This window comes from Odontomachus brunneus, unplaced genomic scaffold, assembly GCF_010583005.1.
Source record: "Odontomachus brunneus isolate Ranch 3 - 2012 unplaced genomic scaffold, Obru_v1 Obru_scaffold_023, whole genome shotgun sequence".
Classification (NCBI taxonomy): domain Eukaryota; kingdom Metazoa; phylum Arthropoda; class Insecta; order Hymenoptera; family Formicidae; genus Odontomachus; species Odontomachus brunneus.
Window position 1 is genome coordinate 2726622 of NW_022639473.1, and position 22061 is coordinate 2748682.

Sequence of the window (22061 nt, forward strand, 5' to 3'; positions counted from 1 at the left end):
CAACCCAAGGTCAAACTGATGTGATCAGTAAATACATCTTTTTAAACGCCACAACTTTTATCTGAAACATTTTTTTCTAAAATGCTTAGTTTTCGAGATATTTCACCGGTCCGGGACTTTTTGAACACCCTGTATATATATAAAGTTTGTTTTCAGACAAATAGCTGTACTATACTTTTATAATTTTTCAAAGCACAATAGTGAGGGCCAGTAAAAACCAGAGCATGGATTTTGTAGTACTACAAATTTTATAATTTTACCCAAAAGATATTTGTTATTTTTGTTGGCCACAACTGGAACAACACAACAATCAGTTCTGGCTACCTTATGGCCAAAAATAGAACATTATATTAATACATGACCTAGTTTTCGACACCTATTTCTTTTTTGCTTAATAGGAATCAAATACGTGGTTATGCTAATTAAGATTAACTTTTAGACTTTCCGTAAACCGATTATAGAAACATTCACTCACAATCATATGTCTTTTATATAATAATTCTAACGTTTATCTCATCTCGTATCCTTAACGTTTTGCATAAGAAAATGCAGCAGTTCGTTTACCTTCGGTTATAATTATTTAGTTAAAAAAGAAAGAAAATTCTACATTCGTTAGCGAGCAGCGTGACCAATAGAAATGCTGTAAAAACAAAATATTGCTAGTTACGTAACGCAAACATGAATCATAGACTAAATAATTCGAAAGATTCCTTGAAGTGGCCACAAATGGAGCAGTAGCTATAAATGGAGCATCGACCCTATCTTCGAATATTAGCATGGCGAGTTCTAACAATTTTTAATATAATTAAGATCCGATATTTCCAACGCGCACGTGTATGGAAACAATGAAGCAGCGCGGAAACAAGGAAGCAGCGCTGAAAATTAGAGAGAGAAAGCAAACACATCCTCTCGTATTCGTGACACACGGTCGTAAATAAGTTTGTACACAAACACAAGTGGAAACTTCAGTGCGCTGCACGGTGTAAGTGCTCTTTGGTGGAATCTATGTACGATGAAAGGGTTAAAATCGTGTGTCGCAAGCAGACTTGCGACTGAATTAATTCTTTGTACACGAACTACTCGAGACACATCACGAAACTAAAAAGACGCAAGAAAAATGAAGGATATTCACACGTATGTCTATAAGAGATATAATAATGGTAAAAGCTTGAGGAAGAACTTATCAATAGTCCACAGAATGGTACCTGTGTTATAAATATTTTTAGAGAGAGCATAATGAATATATTTTCAAAATTATTTAATATTCCATTATCTCAATATTCTACCTGCATTTAATCTTCATTTTTAATTTCAATTATACTATTATTAGTCATGTAATCACGTATTTAACTGCAAATGGAAAGTGTATGTGATAGGTACCTTTTAAATAATAAATACAGAGAAATAATAAAATATAAATAAAATATAAAAATAAATCTAGGAATCTGAGAATAGGTTATTCGATGGAATATCGGAACAAACAAATATTAAATAATTAGTTCTTTGTGCTTTTTCATGGGGAGAACAACAATTAATCATTAGTAATATTAAAGTAAGACGATAGCATACCGAGATTTCTCACTCAAGTTCAATTGAATTTGGAGAGTTTATTGTAAGACCAACGCGAAAAAGAACTTTTACAATAAAAAAACGAATGGGAGGAAGAATAGTCTGGATGAATACCGCGATTACAATACGGATACTAACGACGATATGTACAATTACTTTCATCAAAGGATTCAGCGGGGTACATTCGCCAATAATTAATGTATCTGATTCATCGACCGAACTGCAGATACATGGACTGAGAGCTCGACACACACCTACAATGGGTATTTTTCATTTTTAAAAATTAATCCATCTCTTTATCCCGATATCTCTCTCGCGAACACTATCCGTCGACGCGCGTACTCATCAATCACAAACTCTCGTTCTCCGCGAATTATAAGTTCCGATAAATAATGAAAGCCCTTTGAAGTTTTACGAACTTCTGCCCGATGGAAGAGCCACGAACGTGACATATATATTTGAACGAATAAATCACGGCTGCGCTTCGCAAGCGTCCCTGTAACGAGCGGAACTTTCCTCGGGGAGATACATCAGAAAGGGGGCCACGGCGCTACTCTTCTTTTTCCCTCCCTCCCTGTTTTCCTGCTAAGACCCTCGGTTTTGTCTTGTTCGTTAAATTCCTCCTTCGCAACGTCTGCAGGCGGAAACGATGTCAACGATACTCATCTTAATGCCTGTTGAACCGGAAGTACAGGCAGAAGAGAGAGAGAAAGAGCGCCTACGCCCTAGACCCTCCAGCAAGCAAGCGTAATGAAAACGTACACTGCGACGAGAGGAATTTGCCTGGGCATGTGCCTGCTCTTCGTTTACTCGGGGGAAAGAGAAGAGAGAGAGAGAGAGAGAGATAGAGAGAGAGAGAGAGAGAGAGAGAGAGAGAAAGAGAGAGAGGAAGAGCATCACGCGATGCTTTTTCGCGAACGATCTCGTCGAATGGCTTCGCGAAGAGTCGTTGTTCGCGAAAACGCTAAGTCCTTGTAACAGAATATTCACAAAACATACCGCTGGTTTTCTACGGTATACCCGAGAGAAAGGAAGAAGCGGATGCTCTTTCGCTCACTCAACTTTTCCCTCGTACATCGTAGAAATTCGGCTGCATGTTTCATGAACACGCTGCGCATACAGCTGCCTGGACAACCCGCACCTTCCTTGCATGCATCTGCAGTTTGTTCGAGCGACACGAAGTTGAGTTTCCCATCGCGAACGTGTCACTTCGCGACTGCTTTTTTGAATTATAGGCGTTTAAAAATACAGGAATTCTCCGGGATTAAGGCGCGGCGGTACAAGTAGAATCGAACGTGGCTAATACATACGTATATATGCTTTATCACCACGTGCCGTGTGTGTGAAAAAATATATCGAATCCCGCAGCCAATTTATGTGTCGCAATGCGTGCGACATTTATCATCTAGTTAATGTATGCGTGCTCACCTGCACTCTGTGCTGCGGATTCTTGAAAAAGAGGTTGGTATGATTTACGGCAGGCGATCCCCATGGGTGGCGTCGCAGATCAACAAGACGATGCTCAAGCATAGCATTGTTGTCGCCTGAAACATATATTCGATTTTCTCTCAGTAAGAGGATACTGATAGATTAAGTTAAAAAGAGAAACAATTGCCGCGCCAAAAATGATTTGATCGAATTTGAGGATGATATATTATTTGTTGTACGGTCATCCACGGCTAACAGTTTCCAGTGGAAAATAAAATTTTCCGATATTATTTCAAAAATAACAACTGCTACACTTTTAGGCCGTGTTTACACAGTTTTGTTGACAAATTTCAATCACGGAAAATAAATATACTACTGTATTAATTCCGCTGTTTCTTCAAAACAAAAAACGCTCTTTCTTTTAAATAACAGATCAGTTACATTTAACAATAACAAAATAACGATTAAATCAGCTGATCGAAAGAGTTAAAAATTTTTCAATTTTTTCATAATTCATCGCCCGAGTGATTCGCATTAATTTAATCACTCTGAATCACGCTGAAAAAAGGCAGCGCGCCGATATTTTCATTTGGACACAGACAAACACGCACAAATCAGATATCAAAGCTCAAAACACGAGTTACGTGCGCAGGAACAATTACTTCCGTTGCGCGATTGATTTTTACGTATGTAGCGCGCGCTGCGATCGCAAAGCGCGTTCGAACGACGAACGAAATTTCTCGGGATTTTCAGCGTAACGCGACTGTTTATCACTCCGTTAAAAATATAGCTAGGATAATACGTCGGTACAGCAATTGGATTTATATTCATCGGGATAGCCGTGGTCCGGTTTATCAGCGACACGAGGGTACTCGTGCTCGAATAAATGGGTTTTTCAGTGAGTAAAGGCAAGGGATGAAGGGAGGGAGCGGGAGGGTTTCGAGTAGCCACCAAAAGAGGAAGGAGCAGCGGGAACGGCGGTAAAGAAAGAAATAGAGCGGGGCTATTACTATTTCGATCGATGCCACCGGATCCGGGAGGCTGCGGCTCGCAGCTGGCCTCTGACGAATTTCCGCTCGCGCGATAGCTCCCCCGCTGCCGATCGCAGCGCGCTCGGTTAAATTGAACGCTCGAATTTTGCGGTCCTGTCGCAGTGACGGCCAGCTACAGCTGTCAATTTTGCAGGAGACGCTCTGACTGTCGATCGCACTTTGTGTTATTCGGGCACCGCGAATGCCGGGTTTTTAACCTTTCGCGTGGATCACGCGAATAGCCCGACGATCCGCGCGAAAGTACGTTATGCGTCTGGAGTGTGCGCAGAGTTGTCGGATTTGCGCGAAAAAAATATCGTCCCTTCGACACGTGATAATGATATTAGCGCGAAGAATGTAGGACAATTGCTATTTGGACAATTGAAAGAGCGCGGAATCGTGTTGAAATAAGTGGAATGCCATTGCACGTAGAGAAAATTCGAATTGTTCGGCGATAGTGAGCAACCGAAGAATGCAATTAGTATTTTCTGGAAATATGGGAAAACTAGTTTGACATCCCAAGACTTCCTAAACTAATTTGTTGTTTGGAAATGAACGGATTAGTCGCCAATTTGCCGGGAGAAATTTTAGCATCGTCGATCTCGGTCTCGGCACTGAGCGCCGAGGTATAATTCCTGAGGAGCTTTGGCTCGACACTGTTTAATTCAACGTCGTTTACGGAAGTATTAGAACTTTTCTCAGGTACATTCGGTCTAACAAGGTTACAACTTTGCATAATCCCGTTGTCGATGACGGGGGCCTACTCCGCGCGCGAATACGAACGAGCCCCGGAATCGAGGTAGAACGGAACGCAAGACCATCGCGCAACGATCATGTAGAATTGTGAAAATAATATTTTGTGCCGTGGGAAATATATTTTCCGCACAACTGAACGCAATGTCTTTCGAGATCGAGCATTTGCGAAATGCTCGATGTTAAAGGTTAAACGCAACATACATTATGTCGATGTACATAATGCAATTATCTTTCGGACAATATTAAATACAGAATTGTTTCCTCGGATTCAGGCTATGATAATAAATTTGCAAAAGCATTGCATTAGAGGGGACATATCGGGAGGATTTATGAGTGGAAGCTAATTAAATTGTACAAGTATATACTTTGCTGCGACGAATCGGATGCTGCTGAAACGTAATTTAATTAAAATTCAGTCCTTCCGCTAACATATTCGTCCGTTCTTTTCTGGCCGCTGTTATCGTGACATCAATCACTCAAATTGATATTGCGATTTAAATTCATGTACGAACTCGGTGCCGCATCTATCATAATTTCGCCGTACGTCGAAAATCGATTTCATCAAGATTAATATTTTTTTTCCAATCAACGAAAAGTTTTATTTTTCATTTTATTACGGCTTACCAACGTGGCTTGCCATCGGAAAATACGTCAGTGTAGTGGAATGAGGAGGCGCATTAATAATTTGTTCATATGCTATCGGTTTAGGAATTTTGATATATCGCGGTATGTCGGACGTAATTGTAATCTCCCGTATCTCATTCATCGACAACCAAACGAGCCGTGTGTTTAACAGCAGGCTGGTATACAATGATATTTTTCGCAAATCCACTTTTAATGAACAGTCGAGGTTGATTCGGCGGCACGTCCATGTACACATATACCGCGCTTATATTTACGTCAATCATAATCTATACGGCGAAAAGATTTGATCGGAAAAAATGAAAAAAAAGAGAGCTGTGTATTCGACGCGAAGTAAGCGTTAACTATGCGCCAATGTGCATAAAATACCCAAGAAAGCGCACAGTTCAAGCATAATGCTAAAAGCACTGCAAATGTTGACACTTTTCACTTGGCGTGTCTTTCACGTCGGAAAGGTCGCTCACTCGTCGACTAGCTACAGAATCACATTTGAAAGTGCATTGCGCGCAACCAGTTGCTCCTTTTTTCAACTAATCTTTTATGTGTCATCCAAAGATTACACGAGTTGTTTCATCTCAAACACCAAGACTGCACGTTGCCAAGCGTATTGAAACGCACTGAGAGTAAAAATCTCTTTTGATTTCAAGAAAATTACATTTCTCACTGAGTCAGCTTCTCGCGAGACTTATTATGTGTGCTATGCTTTATTTCTTATCGATCGCTGATAAAGTCATTTATTTAATTCAAATTACCTGAGCTGTTCGTTAAAACGTAGACTCATGAGAAATGTTACCGTACAACTCGCGCGAAGCAAAAAATATAAAAAAAAAAAACGCAGCTTTCTCGACCAATCCACAGCGCGCTTGAATTTATAAACGAGTCGCCAAGCGTCCGCGGGAAACTAGTAAATTCCTAAACGTTGTCGCGAAAGAAGGAGAAATTTTTTAGTGGAGTATCGGTAACAGAGTATGGCGATCGGATTCAGGACCAGTGAGCACGGAGAACTTCGTTCTGTCGATGCACCGTAAAGTGCACCAAAGATGCATGAAGCGATTGTCGTGTGCATCGGGGGAAAAAGTTTGCGGAGTTTTCTCGCTCGCGGCGACAAAAGAAAGGCCAGAGACGTACGGTAAACAGGAGTTACAGATTTATGTGCAGCAACCATAGCAGAATCCCCGAGAATTTCTCCGCGATATTTTTTCTTTTTTTTTTGTGCGTGTGCGATACGTCACGGCACCCCGACAGGGATCTAATCGACTTCTGATTGAGGTGACCATCAATTCACGTGAACTGATAGACGCGAAAAATGGCATTTAATTGCTCCTCCGTGACGGGTAGCGAGTTCTTGCGCCACACGAGTGCATGCAAATTTCGAATCTTGCGTAACAGCGGCAATTCGTCGTCGGCGACTCATGCTTACGTCGCGAGAACGACGCCATTCTACAGCTGACGCGACAGATGATCAAGTATCAACTAATGACGAAAACGCACGCGAACGTCACTCCACGTAATACCCACGATCTATGGCCTTCGTTCTAAATTCTAAATGGCCAATGCAACGTAGACACCGGAGGATTGCTGCGATACATACATCAATGTCCTCCGAATGGTTTTTACAGTTAGCGAAGCTCACCGGGATTGTCGTCTCGACGAGAGAGACGGTAGTTAAAAAAAAAATACCAACGTAAAAATATCAACGTAAAAATATCAACGTAAAACTTTGACGGCCCTTAACGATCCGCGATGCGTCATAATGTCCACGAATCGATAGTTTAAGTGTCAATGTGATACGTTTCAATGAACCGCATTGTCCTCGTTTGTGTGGATTAGGGCGAGCAAATGGCAGACAAGTGGGATGCGGAATAGAAGCTAAGCTTTCATTGCAAACGGCGAGTCCTTGCCTGCTCGCGGCGAAATTATATCAACTGAACGTGTCACCGTTTTAGCACGGACTTAAATCACAAACCTGGTCTTTGAGTTTATTCCCGTAATCTCAAGAATCAATAAGCGATTATTGATTATTCTCAGTGATTATGAAGCATCAAAATATGATTTCCGCATATGTTCCTGGAGACAATTTCGGTAAATTTTAACGTAGTTCTACGAGAGATTTAAAGTAAACAGGATGTACAATAATATATTTCGTTCCCAATTGTTATATGAAAACGAATATGAGAATCGTATAAATTGATATTTATATGGAGATAGTATGAAATCTAAATTCAATTTTCCGGATGGAAATAGCACGAGAAATGACGTTACACTCGAATTAATTAAATTGTAAAGGACATCTATCTATCTACTTTCTATTATATCTATTTTCTCGTATAACTCGTGCAAAATACTGTCGTGCAAAATACTGTGTACTATAACCCACTTTCCAAAATACTCCATAGATACAGCGTATAACACACATAAATTTAAATTATCTTACAACGCGCAAAGACAGTGCTCGAGGGAAAGAAACATTTACGCAAAGTTTGGAAAGACGAAGACCGCTTTTGGAACGGTATGCATATTAGGACGTGAGTATACGTACCTACTTCTCCTAACAGCACATTCAACTATTATTCCGTCGCGCTTACATACAGCACTGTGTATTCCACACAGTTACGCATATACCGCAGTCGAACGGTGAAATCGAACGCGTTACACGTGCTACCATATCGTGGCACGCCAGCCATAATTTCCGCGGTCGGCCGATAATTAGCTCTTTACCAATTTGTCGAACATATTACCCAATCATCGTGCCCATGCCGTCTATCCAGAGTGCGGGCCGCAGTTCTGGATAAAGAGGAAATTACTCGTCGACGGAAGCAATAAGTAACGCACGCCAATCGATATGTCACCAACCGATCGATCCCATTATTTTCCCGGCGTGTTCATTATTGTAGCGCGAAACGAAGAGTTGCTTTGTATAACCAGCGGTTATAACCACGGTAGGGGATTTTTGTCGCTCTCCATTCACGATATCAGCGAGGCCACGTGCCCGCTCGGGATCGGTGTTTCGTCACGTGAATTTTTGTCGGCGCGATTAAAACATTCCAGATGGACGCGGCGTATATGTATCCGACGTCGAGGGCCCTGTCCGTCATCGATTTTGTCATTACAAAAGGTGACACCAAAATCGAAAGACTATCACGCTTTTTCGACGATCGACTAGAACAGGCTAAATTTGACCCGTTGGTTTTCGGGAAAATGGCTTTTCAACGTTCTCAATTTTCGGGGAATTTGATTTTTCACAATTTCGGGGGGAAAAAGCGTCAACGATTCCCAATCTGAGCGCGACCTAGATCTGCGGTTTTTTCGTTATATTCTATTTAAAACTAAATCCAACCACTATTACATTTCAGCGATATCGTGAGCAAATGTCAACGATAAACTTGAGATGTCATTATATTAATTGGAGAGGAAAAGTCGTAACATTTGCAGTATGCCTCGCGCGCTACAAAGTTTTTTCCGTAAATCTCGAGGATAAAAAAATTAGATATGAGACTATGATATCAGCAAAGAAAGAATGGCTACTTCCTAAGTAATATCTGAAGCTTTAAAGGCACTGATGATCGTCGACAATCTAGTATTACACTCAGCATGAAGAAATACGCGCGAGATCAAGATAATATAAAGTAAAATACTCGATTTTATAAAAATTGCGCGTATACGTTTGATATTGCCGAGTCTCACAAAGCCCATCATGGCGCTCTTTAAAGCGCCACACAAACGATTTATTGCGAGTAGTTATATTTTTAAACGAGTGGAAAGAATTGTCATTAATTTTCATTGCTGTAAAGACTCTTCCGAAACAATTTTCATTATGAACGAGCGTTGTCCTTAAAATTAGCCGATTAAAAGTTTTAACAACGTGCAGCACACGAATACATGGTTTTCCGTGGAAAAAAGAATGTTTTTTTTTAACTCGATAGACAAGAGACTCATTAATTTTACAGTGATTTTACTATTTACATAGATGTTGGCAAAATCGCGAGGCAACAACTCAAACGAGCCACTCACAAAATTATGTACGAATTGTGCTAAAACAAGAATCTGTTTCGCGAATTTAAACTTTTATCTTAATTACGTCTAAAGTTATCAACTGACCTTTCTGTTTATTACAACAATTAAATACAATTAATATAAACGAGAGCATTCTCCTATTGGACAAGATGAAGGGAATTTACAAACTCATCCTAAAAATTACGGAGAACCATTTAGTCCCTAATTGTACACGCATCGACGTAGATTTGTTTATTGCCGAGATTTCAATTATGAAAGTTAAAAAAAATCTATGCTGTTATTTGGAGAATCTAAATGAGACGATAAACTGGTTAATAGCTACGAACGTACAAATTTCATAAAGCCTGTCGAGTTGAGAACACTTCAACGATGCTCTCAAAACTGTCGAGCAAACAACGTGAATACTGCAGTTATAACATTGTTTGCTTCCCCTCCGATATCCATCATTAACAGACGCATTCCGCAATAAATCAGCTTATCTATCAGCGTAAGAACAAATTTTTCGGTCGGTATGTTTCAATGCTACGTAAATCCGCCTTTTCCTTTTTTTCCTCACTCGTATATGAAATCTCCTTCGTATATGAACTATAAATGCCACTCGCGTAGCCACCCTCATTTACTCGCGTTTCCATCGCGCCCGTCTCTTTGTCTATCTGTCCCCTATTTTTCCCTCTCGTTTTCCCATTCCCTCCCCCGCTTCCTCGTTTCACTCTATACAGCGATTGTTCGTATCTTAGCCGGCACAGCTCTCGTGGCAGAAACTAACAAACAAACGAGCAATCGATTGACTGTCAGTGACAATGTGACGACTCCGAATGGAACGAAAGCACGGGGAGGGCAACTCGCGCGAAGTTTATGCGCTCGTAAATTATCGCGACGCGATTCATAAGCGGTGCTTTCAATGGACTATAAAAACTACAGTTAACTCTTTCGATTCGGCGGAGTGACGCAGAGTTTGAACGACTGAATTAATTAGCAGTTCCTTATAACACGCGAATATGCGAGCACACACACACACACACACACACACACACACACACACACACACACACACACACACACACACATCGCGCGATCTAATATATATTAAACTGTCGTTTAATAGCTTTAGCCGAAACTTTCCTATTCAAAAAACGCAATCCCTCACAAGTGTCGCATCAGTTCTAAGAAGTGCAGGGATCGCCGAAACCGAAGCGGAATGTGAAATATCGCGATATTGCGCACGCGCACCCGCGCGCACACGCACACACCCACGTCGACGGAAGTCTGATTCGAAAACAGTGAGTTCGCACGCGAAAGTTGGCGGTGCAACTTCATGAAATTTCAATCGCGGGGTGGACCGTGCGAAAGGTCGCGCGAGGCCACCCGCGAAATTTCATACGGGCGACGAGAACAATCTCCAAGTCGACGCTGAGAAACAATTGATTCGGTCGCGTATTACCGTGAGAATAGCGAATGCCAGGTGCAGCTCACAGTTCTCCACTCACGAATGATGTGTGTGTGTGTGTGTATGCGCACGCGCGTACGAAATTTCGCATGTAAATCGTGCCCATTGGGCATACACAGATGGTACGTGAACGCGCTCGTTGCCATGCGAGATGAGAACTAATTAAATTCAACACAGTGATTATAAAAGCGAAAGGTAAAAAAATGTAAGAAAAGAAGAACTGCCCTCGTCCAAGAGAGAAACCGAACGCATAATCTCGTTCAGTACGCGCGCGAATGCACGATTTGAGTACACTGTACATTGTAACGATAGACACGAGAGAGGTAGGGTGCATCAGAATGCAAACACGACAGCTCGGCAGGTTTGTATCGAATTAATATCCCTCGCGCGCCGTGCATCGACCTGTTCGCAGCTCAGCTGCGAAACACGGTGCCAAAGAAACGTACGTGCATTAAGATTGAATGCCGTTGCTGAATAATCGGCGGGCCCGCCGGTTCCATTATTTTTCGTTAAGCGAGTCGGCAAGTCGCGCACCTCGTCCTTGTTATTAAATTCACCATAGGATTTATCGCACCGTTCACACTTATTCTTATGTTCATCTAATAACGCGCGTTACTAACGCGTGTCACGTAAAAATTAACGCAAAGATATTTTCACGTTTGCAAGCTCACCGTTGAGCTATCGGACAAACGTCGATATTCCGTCGATTGAGATGTATGAACTACGCTATTACGAAGTTCCCCTGAGAGCGAACGTCTCTTACATATTGAAAATTCAAAAATTGGCGAATTAATATTAATTTCAGCATGCACATGTGTGTGACACTTGTGTTCCGAGAAAACTTCCTCGGAGAATTAAAGAGATGTAAAATTGAGGAAAAATAGTTATTCATTATTTATAAATTCAAGAGCGAGAGAAGGACTGAAGATTTGTCAAATTGAAAAAATCGTGTAAAATAGAAATTTAAAAATATAATACGACGAAATAAAAATAGAGATAATATTGAATACTAATATTTAATGAGTCGATAAAAATTGTATTGCAGAGATATAATCTAATATTAATCATTGGCACTAAATAACTGATCACACGCAAGTGTTATGAAAAATTTACTTACCGGTCGATTTATCGTCGTTGTAGCTCTCCCGCTCGGCCCAATTACGAATCCGTCAAAAGATGCGGCTAATTATTCAGGGCACTAATTAACAACTCGTACAATAATCCCGATTCTATGAACGTGACACTCGCGACGCAGATATATGCACGTGATACACCCCGCGAGAACAACAGTTATGCGAAATGGCGGTCGGTCGTTAGTTTTCACTTTTCATTTCGCGCTGACACGCTCGATGCAGCACTCGGTCGACGAATGACGAACACAACAAGCGATTGTTGTGCGAATGTCGTTGGTGCCATCTGACGCCACCGTGCATTCATTGATTAGCCGTTCGATCTTTATCGTCTGTAGCTGAATTTGGCACTCTTGTACTTACAAGACTCGAACAGAGAAGCCACTTTGCGGCTAATCTGTACAGACGGGTTACAGGCTGCTGAGTGATCACCGTGTAAAGCACAGCGCGCAACAATGGCTCGAAGGTCAAGCAGAAGACGAACGTACATACACTGCAGGGGCCAGCCAGCCGACGCGACACAGAATACGATCGCTTTCCGCGAGGACACGTCGAACACATCGACGTTCCCGACACGCACTATCCACTTGAACATTCCCGAGATTCGGTTTTGTTCAATATCAGATACGACGTGACTCGGCCGACGCGACGTTCACGGCGATCAGGCGAGCCGTGTAACAAGGAATCTCAGCCAACATAGCTAGTTGCGGCACGCACTGATTACTCTTTCGACACTTCCGTACTTCTGCTTCGCCGGTCGATTCGCTTGTGAACGATCATCGTAGAGCACGGCACGCGACAACAGCTCAAAGGTCAAACAGAAAACGCGTACAGCGATTAGATGAGCCGTATTACAATGAACATTAATTAAATCGCAAGTGAATCAGATTATATTTCTGAGACTGTACTTATGCTCTCGCTTCGCCGGTCGACTTGCTTCTGAATCGCCGTGGAAAACGTGAAAGGTCAAACAGTAGACGAGCGTAAACACAGCCACGAGGACGCCGCCGGCGCAATAACAGAAGGCGATCACTGGCCGGGAACGAATACACTGACCGAATACGTTTCGATATTCCCGAGATCCGGTTTCATTCAATCTTAAATGGTCACTTATTGTTCGTAATCTTATTCGACGCGGCGCATACAGCGATTAGGCGGCCGCACGACAACGAATACCGACATCTCAAGCGCGCCGATTAATAACAATCTTCCGCTATTGAATTCGGCTCTCCCCGACGCGGATTTCCGCTCGAAACTCACGTAGCAACGCGACACGTGGGTCATTTCGCCCAACGTACGCCGAACTTCTAGAAACGAACTGAAATTGCGCTAGTAGGACGCGGCGGCGGAGGCACTACTTCATATCCCCTATAGATGCAACTTCTCGCGGCACGTGCGATGTATTAATGCGCGCTGCTTGGACGCGGTTGGACATTTTAGCGCGTTTCGGCAGTTACCAAAGTTACGCGAAAGTATCGCCAGTATCGAATGTAACATCCCGTTCATCGTTACGGAGCATTAATTACGGTATTGATTAATACATATATAGTAATGTATTGAATAATACATGACGATTACAAGCTGTTGGCGGTGCTCGTATCTTTCTCTCTCTCTTTCTCTCTCTCTTACTCATTCACTCGCGTCGCGAATCGCCTTAAGTTGACCAACATGTTGATGCTCGCGCATCACGGCGGAAAGTAGTTACTTGATATCCGGGACGAAGGTGGACGAGCAGGCGGACGAGCAGCGCATTATTTACTCGATCAAGGTACATGTTGCGTACGTGTGAGCTTAATCGAGTACAGCGTAGGACAGAGTTTTGCATTAATTAAGGGTGGGCGACAGTGATTGGCCGCGGCACCGCGAAACGACAGTAATTACTGATACGTGTCTCGTCGCGACTCCGGCTGTAGAGCGGTGGGTTAACCAAACGACGCCATGATTGCTGGGCAAGTCGATCGAAATTTTCGATCGTTAAAAAGTCATGCACGTACCGTCGCGAACCGCCGAAATAGCACAGTTGATCGTTGCATTTCGTGTTGTTATACGCTGAGAAGCGCACCACGGATGTGGAACGAAAGTGCTACGCGAAGCGCGATCGTCGTATCGCTTTAATTAGCGTCTGGCAATTAACCATGCTCGTCCCGTCGCGCCAACAGGAGCTACTCGTTTCACGTTATCACGTCGGAAACGTATCGCGTAAATCGGGTCGTGTGCATCGTGCTGATTGACATGCTGTGATCGTAATTAACCTTAATTTCAGTTATATCTTTCCTTCCTTATTCTTCCCTGCCTTGATCATTCGAGCATTATCTATTGCAGGCAGAGTTGTCGATAAATATTACCTAACATAATGTTATGTAAACATAATCTAACGTACTCTCACCGTTGGTTCCTTCTCGACTCAACCAAGTATGTTTTGTAAACATTACAGCTGTATTGTGTTACTCAACAAGTGCGGACGTGTGTGACGGCAACTATGCGGATCTTTCTCTTCAGCTCATCGGAGACTGATGATCTTTTCAAGTGGAACAACTCTATCTGTGAGGCGACCGACGACAGCAGATGGTGCACAGAGACGGTGGCGAGAAGAAACGAGACGACAGCAGTGCATCAAACAGTGAGTCGCATGGTTTATTTATTGAAAAAAATCTATGTGATATATGACTTATTATTTGATATCATTTCATTATGTGTGGCAATAATTGAACAATGATTGGCAAACCGTTCTCATGTGTTTGATATATGTTTCTCATATTTTCATGTATTACACAACAAACAGGATTTATTCTGATTCTCGTTAATTTTGCAGTGCAATATTAAATGTATAATATATACATATTATTTGAAACTAAATACTTTAGTTTCTCTTGTGGATACATATGAAATTTCATAAAAGCGAGATTATATTTTTATAATAATTTTAATTGCTGTATCTCATCAAAGGTACAGCTGTAATAAGCTGTTTATGCGAACATAAACGTTGCTAAATTCCATCCCTATTTGCACTCGTTAAAATGTATAATTTTATACTCGATTTTACATCACTGTTTTATATTTAAAAGCAGTTTTAATCAAATCAATTCTAAATTATATGTGTGTCTCAAAATGAAATGATACAATATATTAATATTCAGTGTAATAAAAATTAACAATTTATATGAAATTGATGTCAAACTTAGCTCACTTGAATATTCATTGATTCTGAATAATAAAAGAAAATATAATATTTTGTAATAAATGGTATTTAGAAAATATTATATTTCTTTTTAATATTCAGGATCAATAAATATTTAAGTTAGCTAAACTTGACGTCAATTTTATATAAATTCTATAAATTTTTTTTTTCCTACACTGATTGCTAATATGTTGCACCATTTTATCTTTTAGGACATATACATGATTTCGAATTAATTTCTTTTCATTATAATTATTACATTATAATACACATTATAATACATAATTCATTATAATATACATACTATATTTATTATAGCACTGCAATATTAGGCACTGTTATATATATGTTATATATGATATTAATTGCAGATATTCTGCATTATTACGTATAGATCCAAACAGAAGCACATTCTTAAAACGAATTAGTGAAAATGTTTTTAATTGTTTAGTATAATATAGTACGGAGAAGATATTGTAATAAAAATTACAATACCATTTTTTAATACTCCTAAAATAAACTGACCATATAATAAAAATTATAATAAAACATATTAAAAGTAACCATGAACTTTCATGGTTACTTCATGTCATGTTGTTTGCATGCAATGACATCTGTATTTATAAACTATATCAATAATAGGAACAGTCACAACTATTAACTAATTCTCTTAAATTTTTAGGGTTTTTAGTTTTAAGATTTTACTGATTGCAGTGATGTATTTTTAACTGAAACACCAGTTATAAATATAACATTTCAGTGGAAAATACTCTCTCTGATTATATTTTGGAGAATATAGACCTCGAAATTTGAAACAAATTACAGCGAAATGAGGAGCATAACTTTATTATTCATCAGACAAGAAGGCCGATCGTTTCTCGACAATAATCGACTTGAACGATCGTTTGTCAGTTATCGACTAGCGTCGTCACTTGTAGGGAAAGTTAAGAATGCGAACGCCAGCGGCGTTCGAGAAGTTAATAGAACGAGTGGCGGCCGCCGAGCTTTCAGGTGGTTATAGGCACCGAGTCAAGGGAAATTTATTTCCGGTGCTGGGCGCACCATGTCCGTCATAGATCACGGGGAAATCGTCCGCGAAGATTTAAGTGGTCGATCTGTGCTTGCAGCTGTGAGCTGTAACGCCGCGAACGGACTACGAGGATTTTCTCTTAAATTTCACGTCGATCGCGTCACCGCGTGCACTTTCAGAACGTCCATTCCTATTCTTCCGACCAATGACATCGGGCCTAAGGGTCGTTGAAAGGGACGAGTTTTGTCGTAGAAAGAAAGAGAGCTCCGAGTTACCCTGCTGATTTTATCACGCGGCTGCGACGCTCGAATCACGGTCGACCGCAACGCTCGAAAATTCGATTTCCATCTTCTCCCCCGAGTCTGTTTTTTATCCGGCCTGATGCTATCGCGTTTATCAAAGCGTGTATGTACGTAAAAGGATTTATTTTATTACCTCCTTGCAACATGTACACAGATATCGAATTTTTATCGTGTTTTTTTTTTTTTTTCGATAAACTTTCCACTTTCTTGTTTCAATTTTAAATTTTTATATATTCACTAAAGAATGTCGAATATACTTTCACTTCGGAGTGAAACAGAGGATCAACAATCAGTATTTTCGATTTCGTAAGTTCCAATTAAGATTCACAACATAAAGAATATCGCGATACAGTGCGATGACAAAATTGATTTCCACGCTCTCAATAAGAGACTCATTGATAAATCGAGGATCGTACTCGCGCGCCGCATCCTTTGAAATACGTAAAGACGGTGTTTAATTGCACCACTCTGTTGCGCAATCAGGTTGACTTGTAATTACCACGAACCGCCTTACCAGTAGTAAGGAGCGACGACCTCGAGTCACGTTGTGCTCACGATACACGTTGCATGAGGCGGGCAACGTGAGTGCACCGGCGGCGAAGATGTAACCGCTGAGGACGACGATGATCCTCGAGGGCCTACGCGCCAGATGGATCATAGGTAGCCTAACCAGGAAGCACCAGCCGCCGGTGGACAGCAACGTGCCCGCCATGGTAAACAGAAACGTGCCGGAGAAGAAAAGGTAGAGGCTCGTGTAGGATATCTCGGGTCTCCCCTGGTGATCCTGCGGGAAAGAATCCGGGGATCTACAGGGTGTCCGGCGTAGTTTGTGGTTTCCTGAATTTCCGTATCGTGTGGAGTTCAATGTGGTGCCCCGTGAAAAGTCTCTCGAGCTTTGGAAATGTAGCGACAAGGTCTCAGGAGATATGATGATGCGACTAATTATCGTAATTATCGATATCTTGTCTGACTGACGATATCTAAAATTAAAGCGAACGATTTTAAATCGAAATATTTACATGAACATAAGAACAATTTTTTTAATTACCGTCAAGTTACAATAGTTTGAACAAAAAATAACATTTTGGCAGTAAAATTACTTAAGCACTCCAATGTTTTTCATTTATCTTTGCTTACGATGAAGATAAATTGCAAATAGCTAATCTTTCGCTATTTCGTTGCCGTGAAATGTTAGATATATAGGAATATATGCTGATACAATTCCTTAAACCCGTTCGAAAGATACGTATAGTAGACTACTTCTAGGACACCCAATACGCTGCCACACGATGCACCGAGGAAATATTGTATAGGCGCCAAGTGCGAAGTTCCTTAGGTGCCATTTTTATATGATCATGTAAATTTCGCGTTATACGATGAATATTGGAAACGATGTTTCAACCCTTTCGAGGAAAGAGAGCGATTTCATATGGTTCGATACATACATCGCCTCTCGCCCGTTCCTGTTGTCTTAGTGCTTCGCAAATTGCCTCCTTTTTTTTACGACGCCAACAAATAAATCGCAGTTGTCGATTTTCGATACACTTGAAAGCAATCGCATTTTCTGCCGTAAAAAGCGAGGCATTAGAGTCCCGAGAAATGTTCTGTGTCCAATTAATAATTCGGTCGGTAGACTTTCTATCGTTGATTGCGATCGTTTTTTACTTACCTTGCGTTACGTTCGGGTTGTAGAATGTTGAGACGACAAGTCGATTATTATCCTCATATTGATACGATGTCACTCATAAATCTTTTTAATAACGATATCATGCATCTTATAATTAATTTGTTATTCTTATTTTCCTTTTGTATTTCAAAGAATCTCGTCCTCATAAAGATTAATTAAGATTGGAAGTCGTTGATTTTTTTACTTTCCAACTTACTCTGTTAGGAAGGACAGAATCAGTTTCGAACCACACAAGATTTGACAAATATTTACACGAAAGTGAAAAAAAGAAGGCGAGAATTTCTCGACAATTGGTCAAACAACATCACCGTTTCCAATACTCTTTCGTGAATAACATGGACTTAACGTGACCAAGAAACGAAACTTCCCTGACATGGATATAGGTATGACGATCGATTTTCCCGCGCGCGAGGAAAGTTCTGGCAAATTTTCATTTCGTCGAAAAGTTTTCGCGGCCCATTGAAACTTTAAGAAGATTTCGCAGCGCGACGATTCCTCAACGATGTATGTTAATTTATGTGCGAACTGCATTAGGTCGGTAATGTATTCAGTATTCGCTTCTCGAGTGACTCTGGATTATACTCGATCTATATCTGGATCTCGCTTCGCTATTCTTTGCCGGCGACGTGGAGAGAAATCCACGAGGAAAATGCGCCAATCGGGAAAAACGCCACTTTTCGAAATTACTGACATTCTTTTGAAAATTCGATCCGTGGTTTCAATAACGAGCATTCGATATTATCAAAGCGTGCTAAAATTATTCAATTTACATTACATTTCAATCGCCGCAGGCGTTATCATAACTACGTACAGTTCAAAGTAAACCATCGAAAGAGTATAATATTATGAATTTTCGATCTTTTCCCCGAGTATCCTCTTTGTGTTTACCTTTTATTAAAGCGTAAGATTCCGGATTCATGCTTTGTCCAGATAACAAGAAGAAATACTTCTGATGAAGGTGCAATCCATTTATCGCCATATATTTTGATCCGAGCCAGTATTTTACGGTTTGCACTTATGAACGTGCTTTTAGTCAACGGAGCGCAGAACGAGTTTGCACTTTTTATCGCGTTATTTCTATTTCAGTCGCAAAGACAATTTCGCGTTTTCATTTTGGTTTCCCCTTGGTAAAATCATAATTCGAGAGACGTGAGACGACGTGAAGCTCGTCTGTAACAACGACGACGTGGAGCGGATGCGTCCTCGCAAAAGTCGCAAAAATAATTGAAGGCGTTCGTGAGAGCTTGTATGATTCAAAACGCGCGTCTCTTCGTTTCGAGTACGACGATTGGCCAGCTTTGTACGTGCACTCAGCCCCGAGTCCTTTCTTCTCCATTGAATCGCTATTATTCAGACGCAGCGAAAACGAAGCTGCAACCAGCGCGCGCGAATTAGATGTTCTGAAATTAAATCGACGGAGCCGAAGAATGGTCACGACGTCTTAGTTACGCGATAAGACAAAGCGAGATGTCGGAAACGCGGTGAAAACAAACACACGGTCGACTACTTCTCAACGGATAGAAGCTCGAGCGAGATTTGATGAAAGAAAAGCACCGGTGGGAGGGTGAGAGGAAAAGAGCGAGAGAGCGTCTAGGCGCGGAAGAAACGCGAGTTCTTATTAGCTCCCTCTCTCCTGCGCTAGGTCGAGGAACAAGTAGATCGTAAAGATTGTGCTTGGGTTAACGTCCGAAATCCAGCCGGCGGTTACGACGCGATGATGTGGATATAAAAAACAACTAGCTCGCCCCGGGTAGAGCTTTTACGCTCGTCTCCTTGGACGTTCTTTAAAACTAAGAGGGCGAGAGAGAGGCAGGGAAAAGAAGAGTAAGAGAGAGAAAGAGAGAAATAGAGAAATCGAACCAGGCGATCGTAAAGCGACCCTGACAGACTGCGCAAGCTAACTCGACGTTTCGCCGGATGTAAGACAGATAATATCGATTCATAGGGAAGCTCTTCACTCGCGCGCGAGAGAAGGTACGGCGCGTCCAATTATCGGCGAGGCTTTTCGGCTCGAGCGGCTGCAGTCTGTGTTTCAGATATCGATCCCGCTGCCGAGATATCACCTGGGATTGGCGAGGCGATTCGGTAGGACGATTCCTCTTCTCTGTCCCTCTCTCCCTCCTCCTCTCTATCAACCTCGCTGCCTGCTGCGCGGATAACGCAAGACCGTCCTAAGCTGTTATGTCGCGTTTATGGGTATTTGACATTGATTCCGTTCCGGTCGGATCGGATTAGCTACGCCACAAGCGCGAGGAACGGATAGCTCGCGTCTGGTTTCTGAACTTGCTAGAGAACCGGGTGTGTATCGGTACCGTTCACGTATCACACCTTACCACACGACGCGATACGCCGACTTCGTCAAATATTTACCACGTGCAAAGTACGAAGTTTACGCTTCGACTGTTACAGCACGCGCGTGCACTTTCATGCGCAGCCACGCGAGCGTGTTGTAACAACGGCATAACCGTTTCACTAATGTGTGCTCGACTGTCTTAATATTTTTCATATCGAACAGGGAGCTGTAGATTGATCATCGTTGGGAGCCGATTTGTTCAATGTTAGGAACAGGTCGTTACAGTGTTATTATTGTTACATATGTGTTCTTTAATATTTTAAGATGCCTGGAAAGTTGAGTATCCTCAGGTGCTATCTCGACAAAATAATGATTTAATGGAATGTTCATGATGTTAGAAATTAATGTTAGAATTTGCGGCGAGATCTTAGATATTAAATCATAATTGCACCATCATTATCGGGTATACTTTTGACATATTTCATATTTTGTCGCACGTATCGTTGTAAGATTGCACTTATTTATAGCTCATCTTTCGAAGGGTCCTTCTAGGTGTAAAGACTCGTTATAGTTATGTAATAGCCCATCTACAATCTATAATCTTTAGCATGATATATCTCTCGTTCGATGTGCTCGCGCGGCGTAGATTCCCGTGAGTCCTCTCGACCGCTTCGTTAATTGCTGGTTATGGCGTGCCATAGGGTATTAACGATGAAATAGGACCTACCGTAGAATTGTATCCATATCGCTCATTAAGGGTAGTCTTCAATTTACGTTCAGTTGATAGAGTTCAACAAGAAGAGGGGCGAGGAAGGTTATAAGTTTCTCTGTTCTCCAATTGGATTGAAATCGAATAATTAAATGTTTTCTCAATTAACACTAATACAAGCAATATACTTTTCCGATTAGTTTCGAGCCACATTAATTCACACAGGAAAATATTATAGATTTAATTAAATATTATATTTAATATTATATTATTTAATATTATATTTAATATTATATTTAATTTAATATTATATTTAATATTATAATTAATTTAATATTATAGACACACGAAAATTAATTTGAAAAGTCTAATATACTTACAAGTAAACTTACCCAAAGTTACACTCCGACTTCTTTCTAATTTGGCACAAATGTAGAACTACAAAAAATATTTAGGTCATATTTTTTCATTTTGGCCCACTTTGAGTTTCACGGGTAGTTTATAGCTTTTTAATGTTCTTACTCCTATCATTAACAAATGCAACAAAAATGCATAAGAAATAAAATGGAATACAAGATATAGACGTTTTTTGGTTTGCTGATTATGAATGTAAAGTCAAATGTGTCAAATTATTTGTATAAATAATAAAATGTTTAAATGTAAAAAGTTGAAAAAAATTATTTATACAAATAATTTCTCGGTTTGGTCGAGATACGAACCATTTTTGACTAATTTAGCACAAATTTGAAATATTTCGGTTGGAATCTCGGCTAAAAAAATTTAAAATGGTACGTGTCTCAGCTATGCCAATTTTATTAAGTGCGCTTCGAGAACTTAGCGCACCT

The 22061-nt window shown here is 40.9% G+C and overlaps 1 protein-coding gene across 1 annotated transcript in view; it reads right to left on the minus strand.

Annotated features, from left to right (window-relative positions):
- The window catches only part of LOC116842249 (hemicentin-1-like), a 328593-nt gene extending 315646 nt beyond the window's left edge, over positions 1 to 12947 (minus strand). Inside the window, exons 1-2 of the mRNA XM_032811171.1 lie at positions 12005 to 12947; positions 2998 to 3113 (exon numbers count right to left, since the gene is read on the minus strand). Of these exons, the coding sequence (XP_032667062.1) occupies positions 2998 to 3061 (64 nt within the window). The 5' untranslated portion in view covers positions 3062 to 3113; positions 12005 to 12947. The remainder of the gene's footprint in view (positions 1 to 2997; positions 3114 to 12004) is intronic.
- Between the last annotated feature and the right edge of the window lie 9114 nt (positions 12948 to 22061).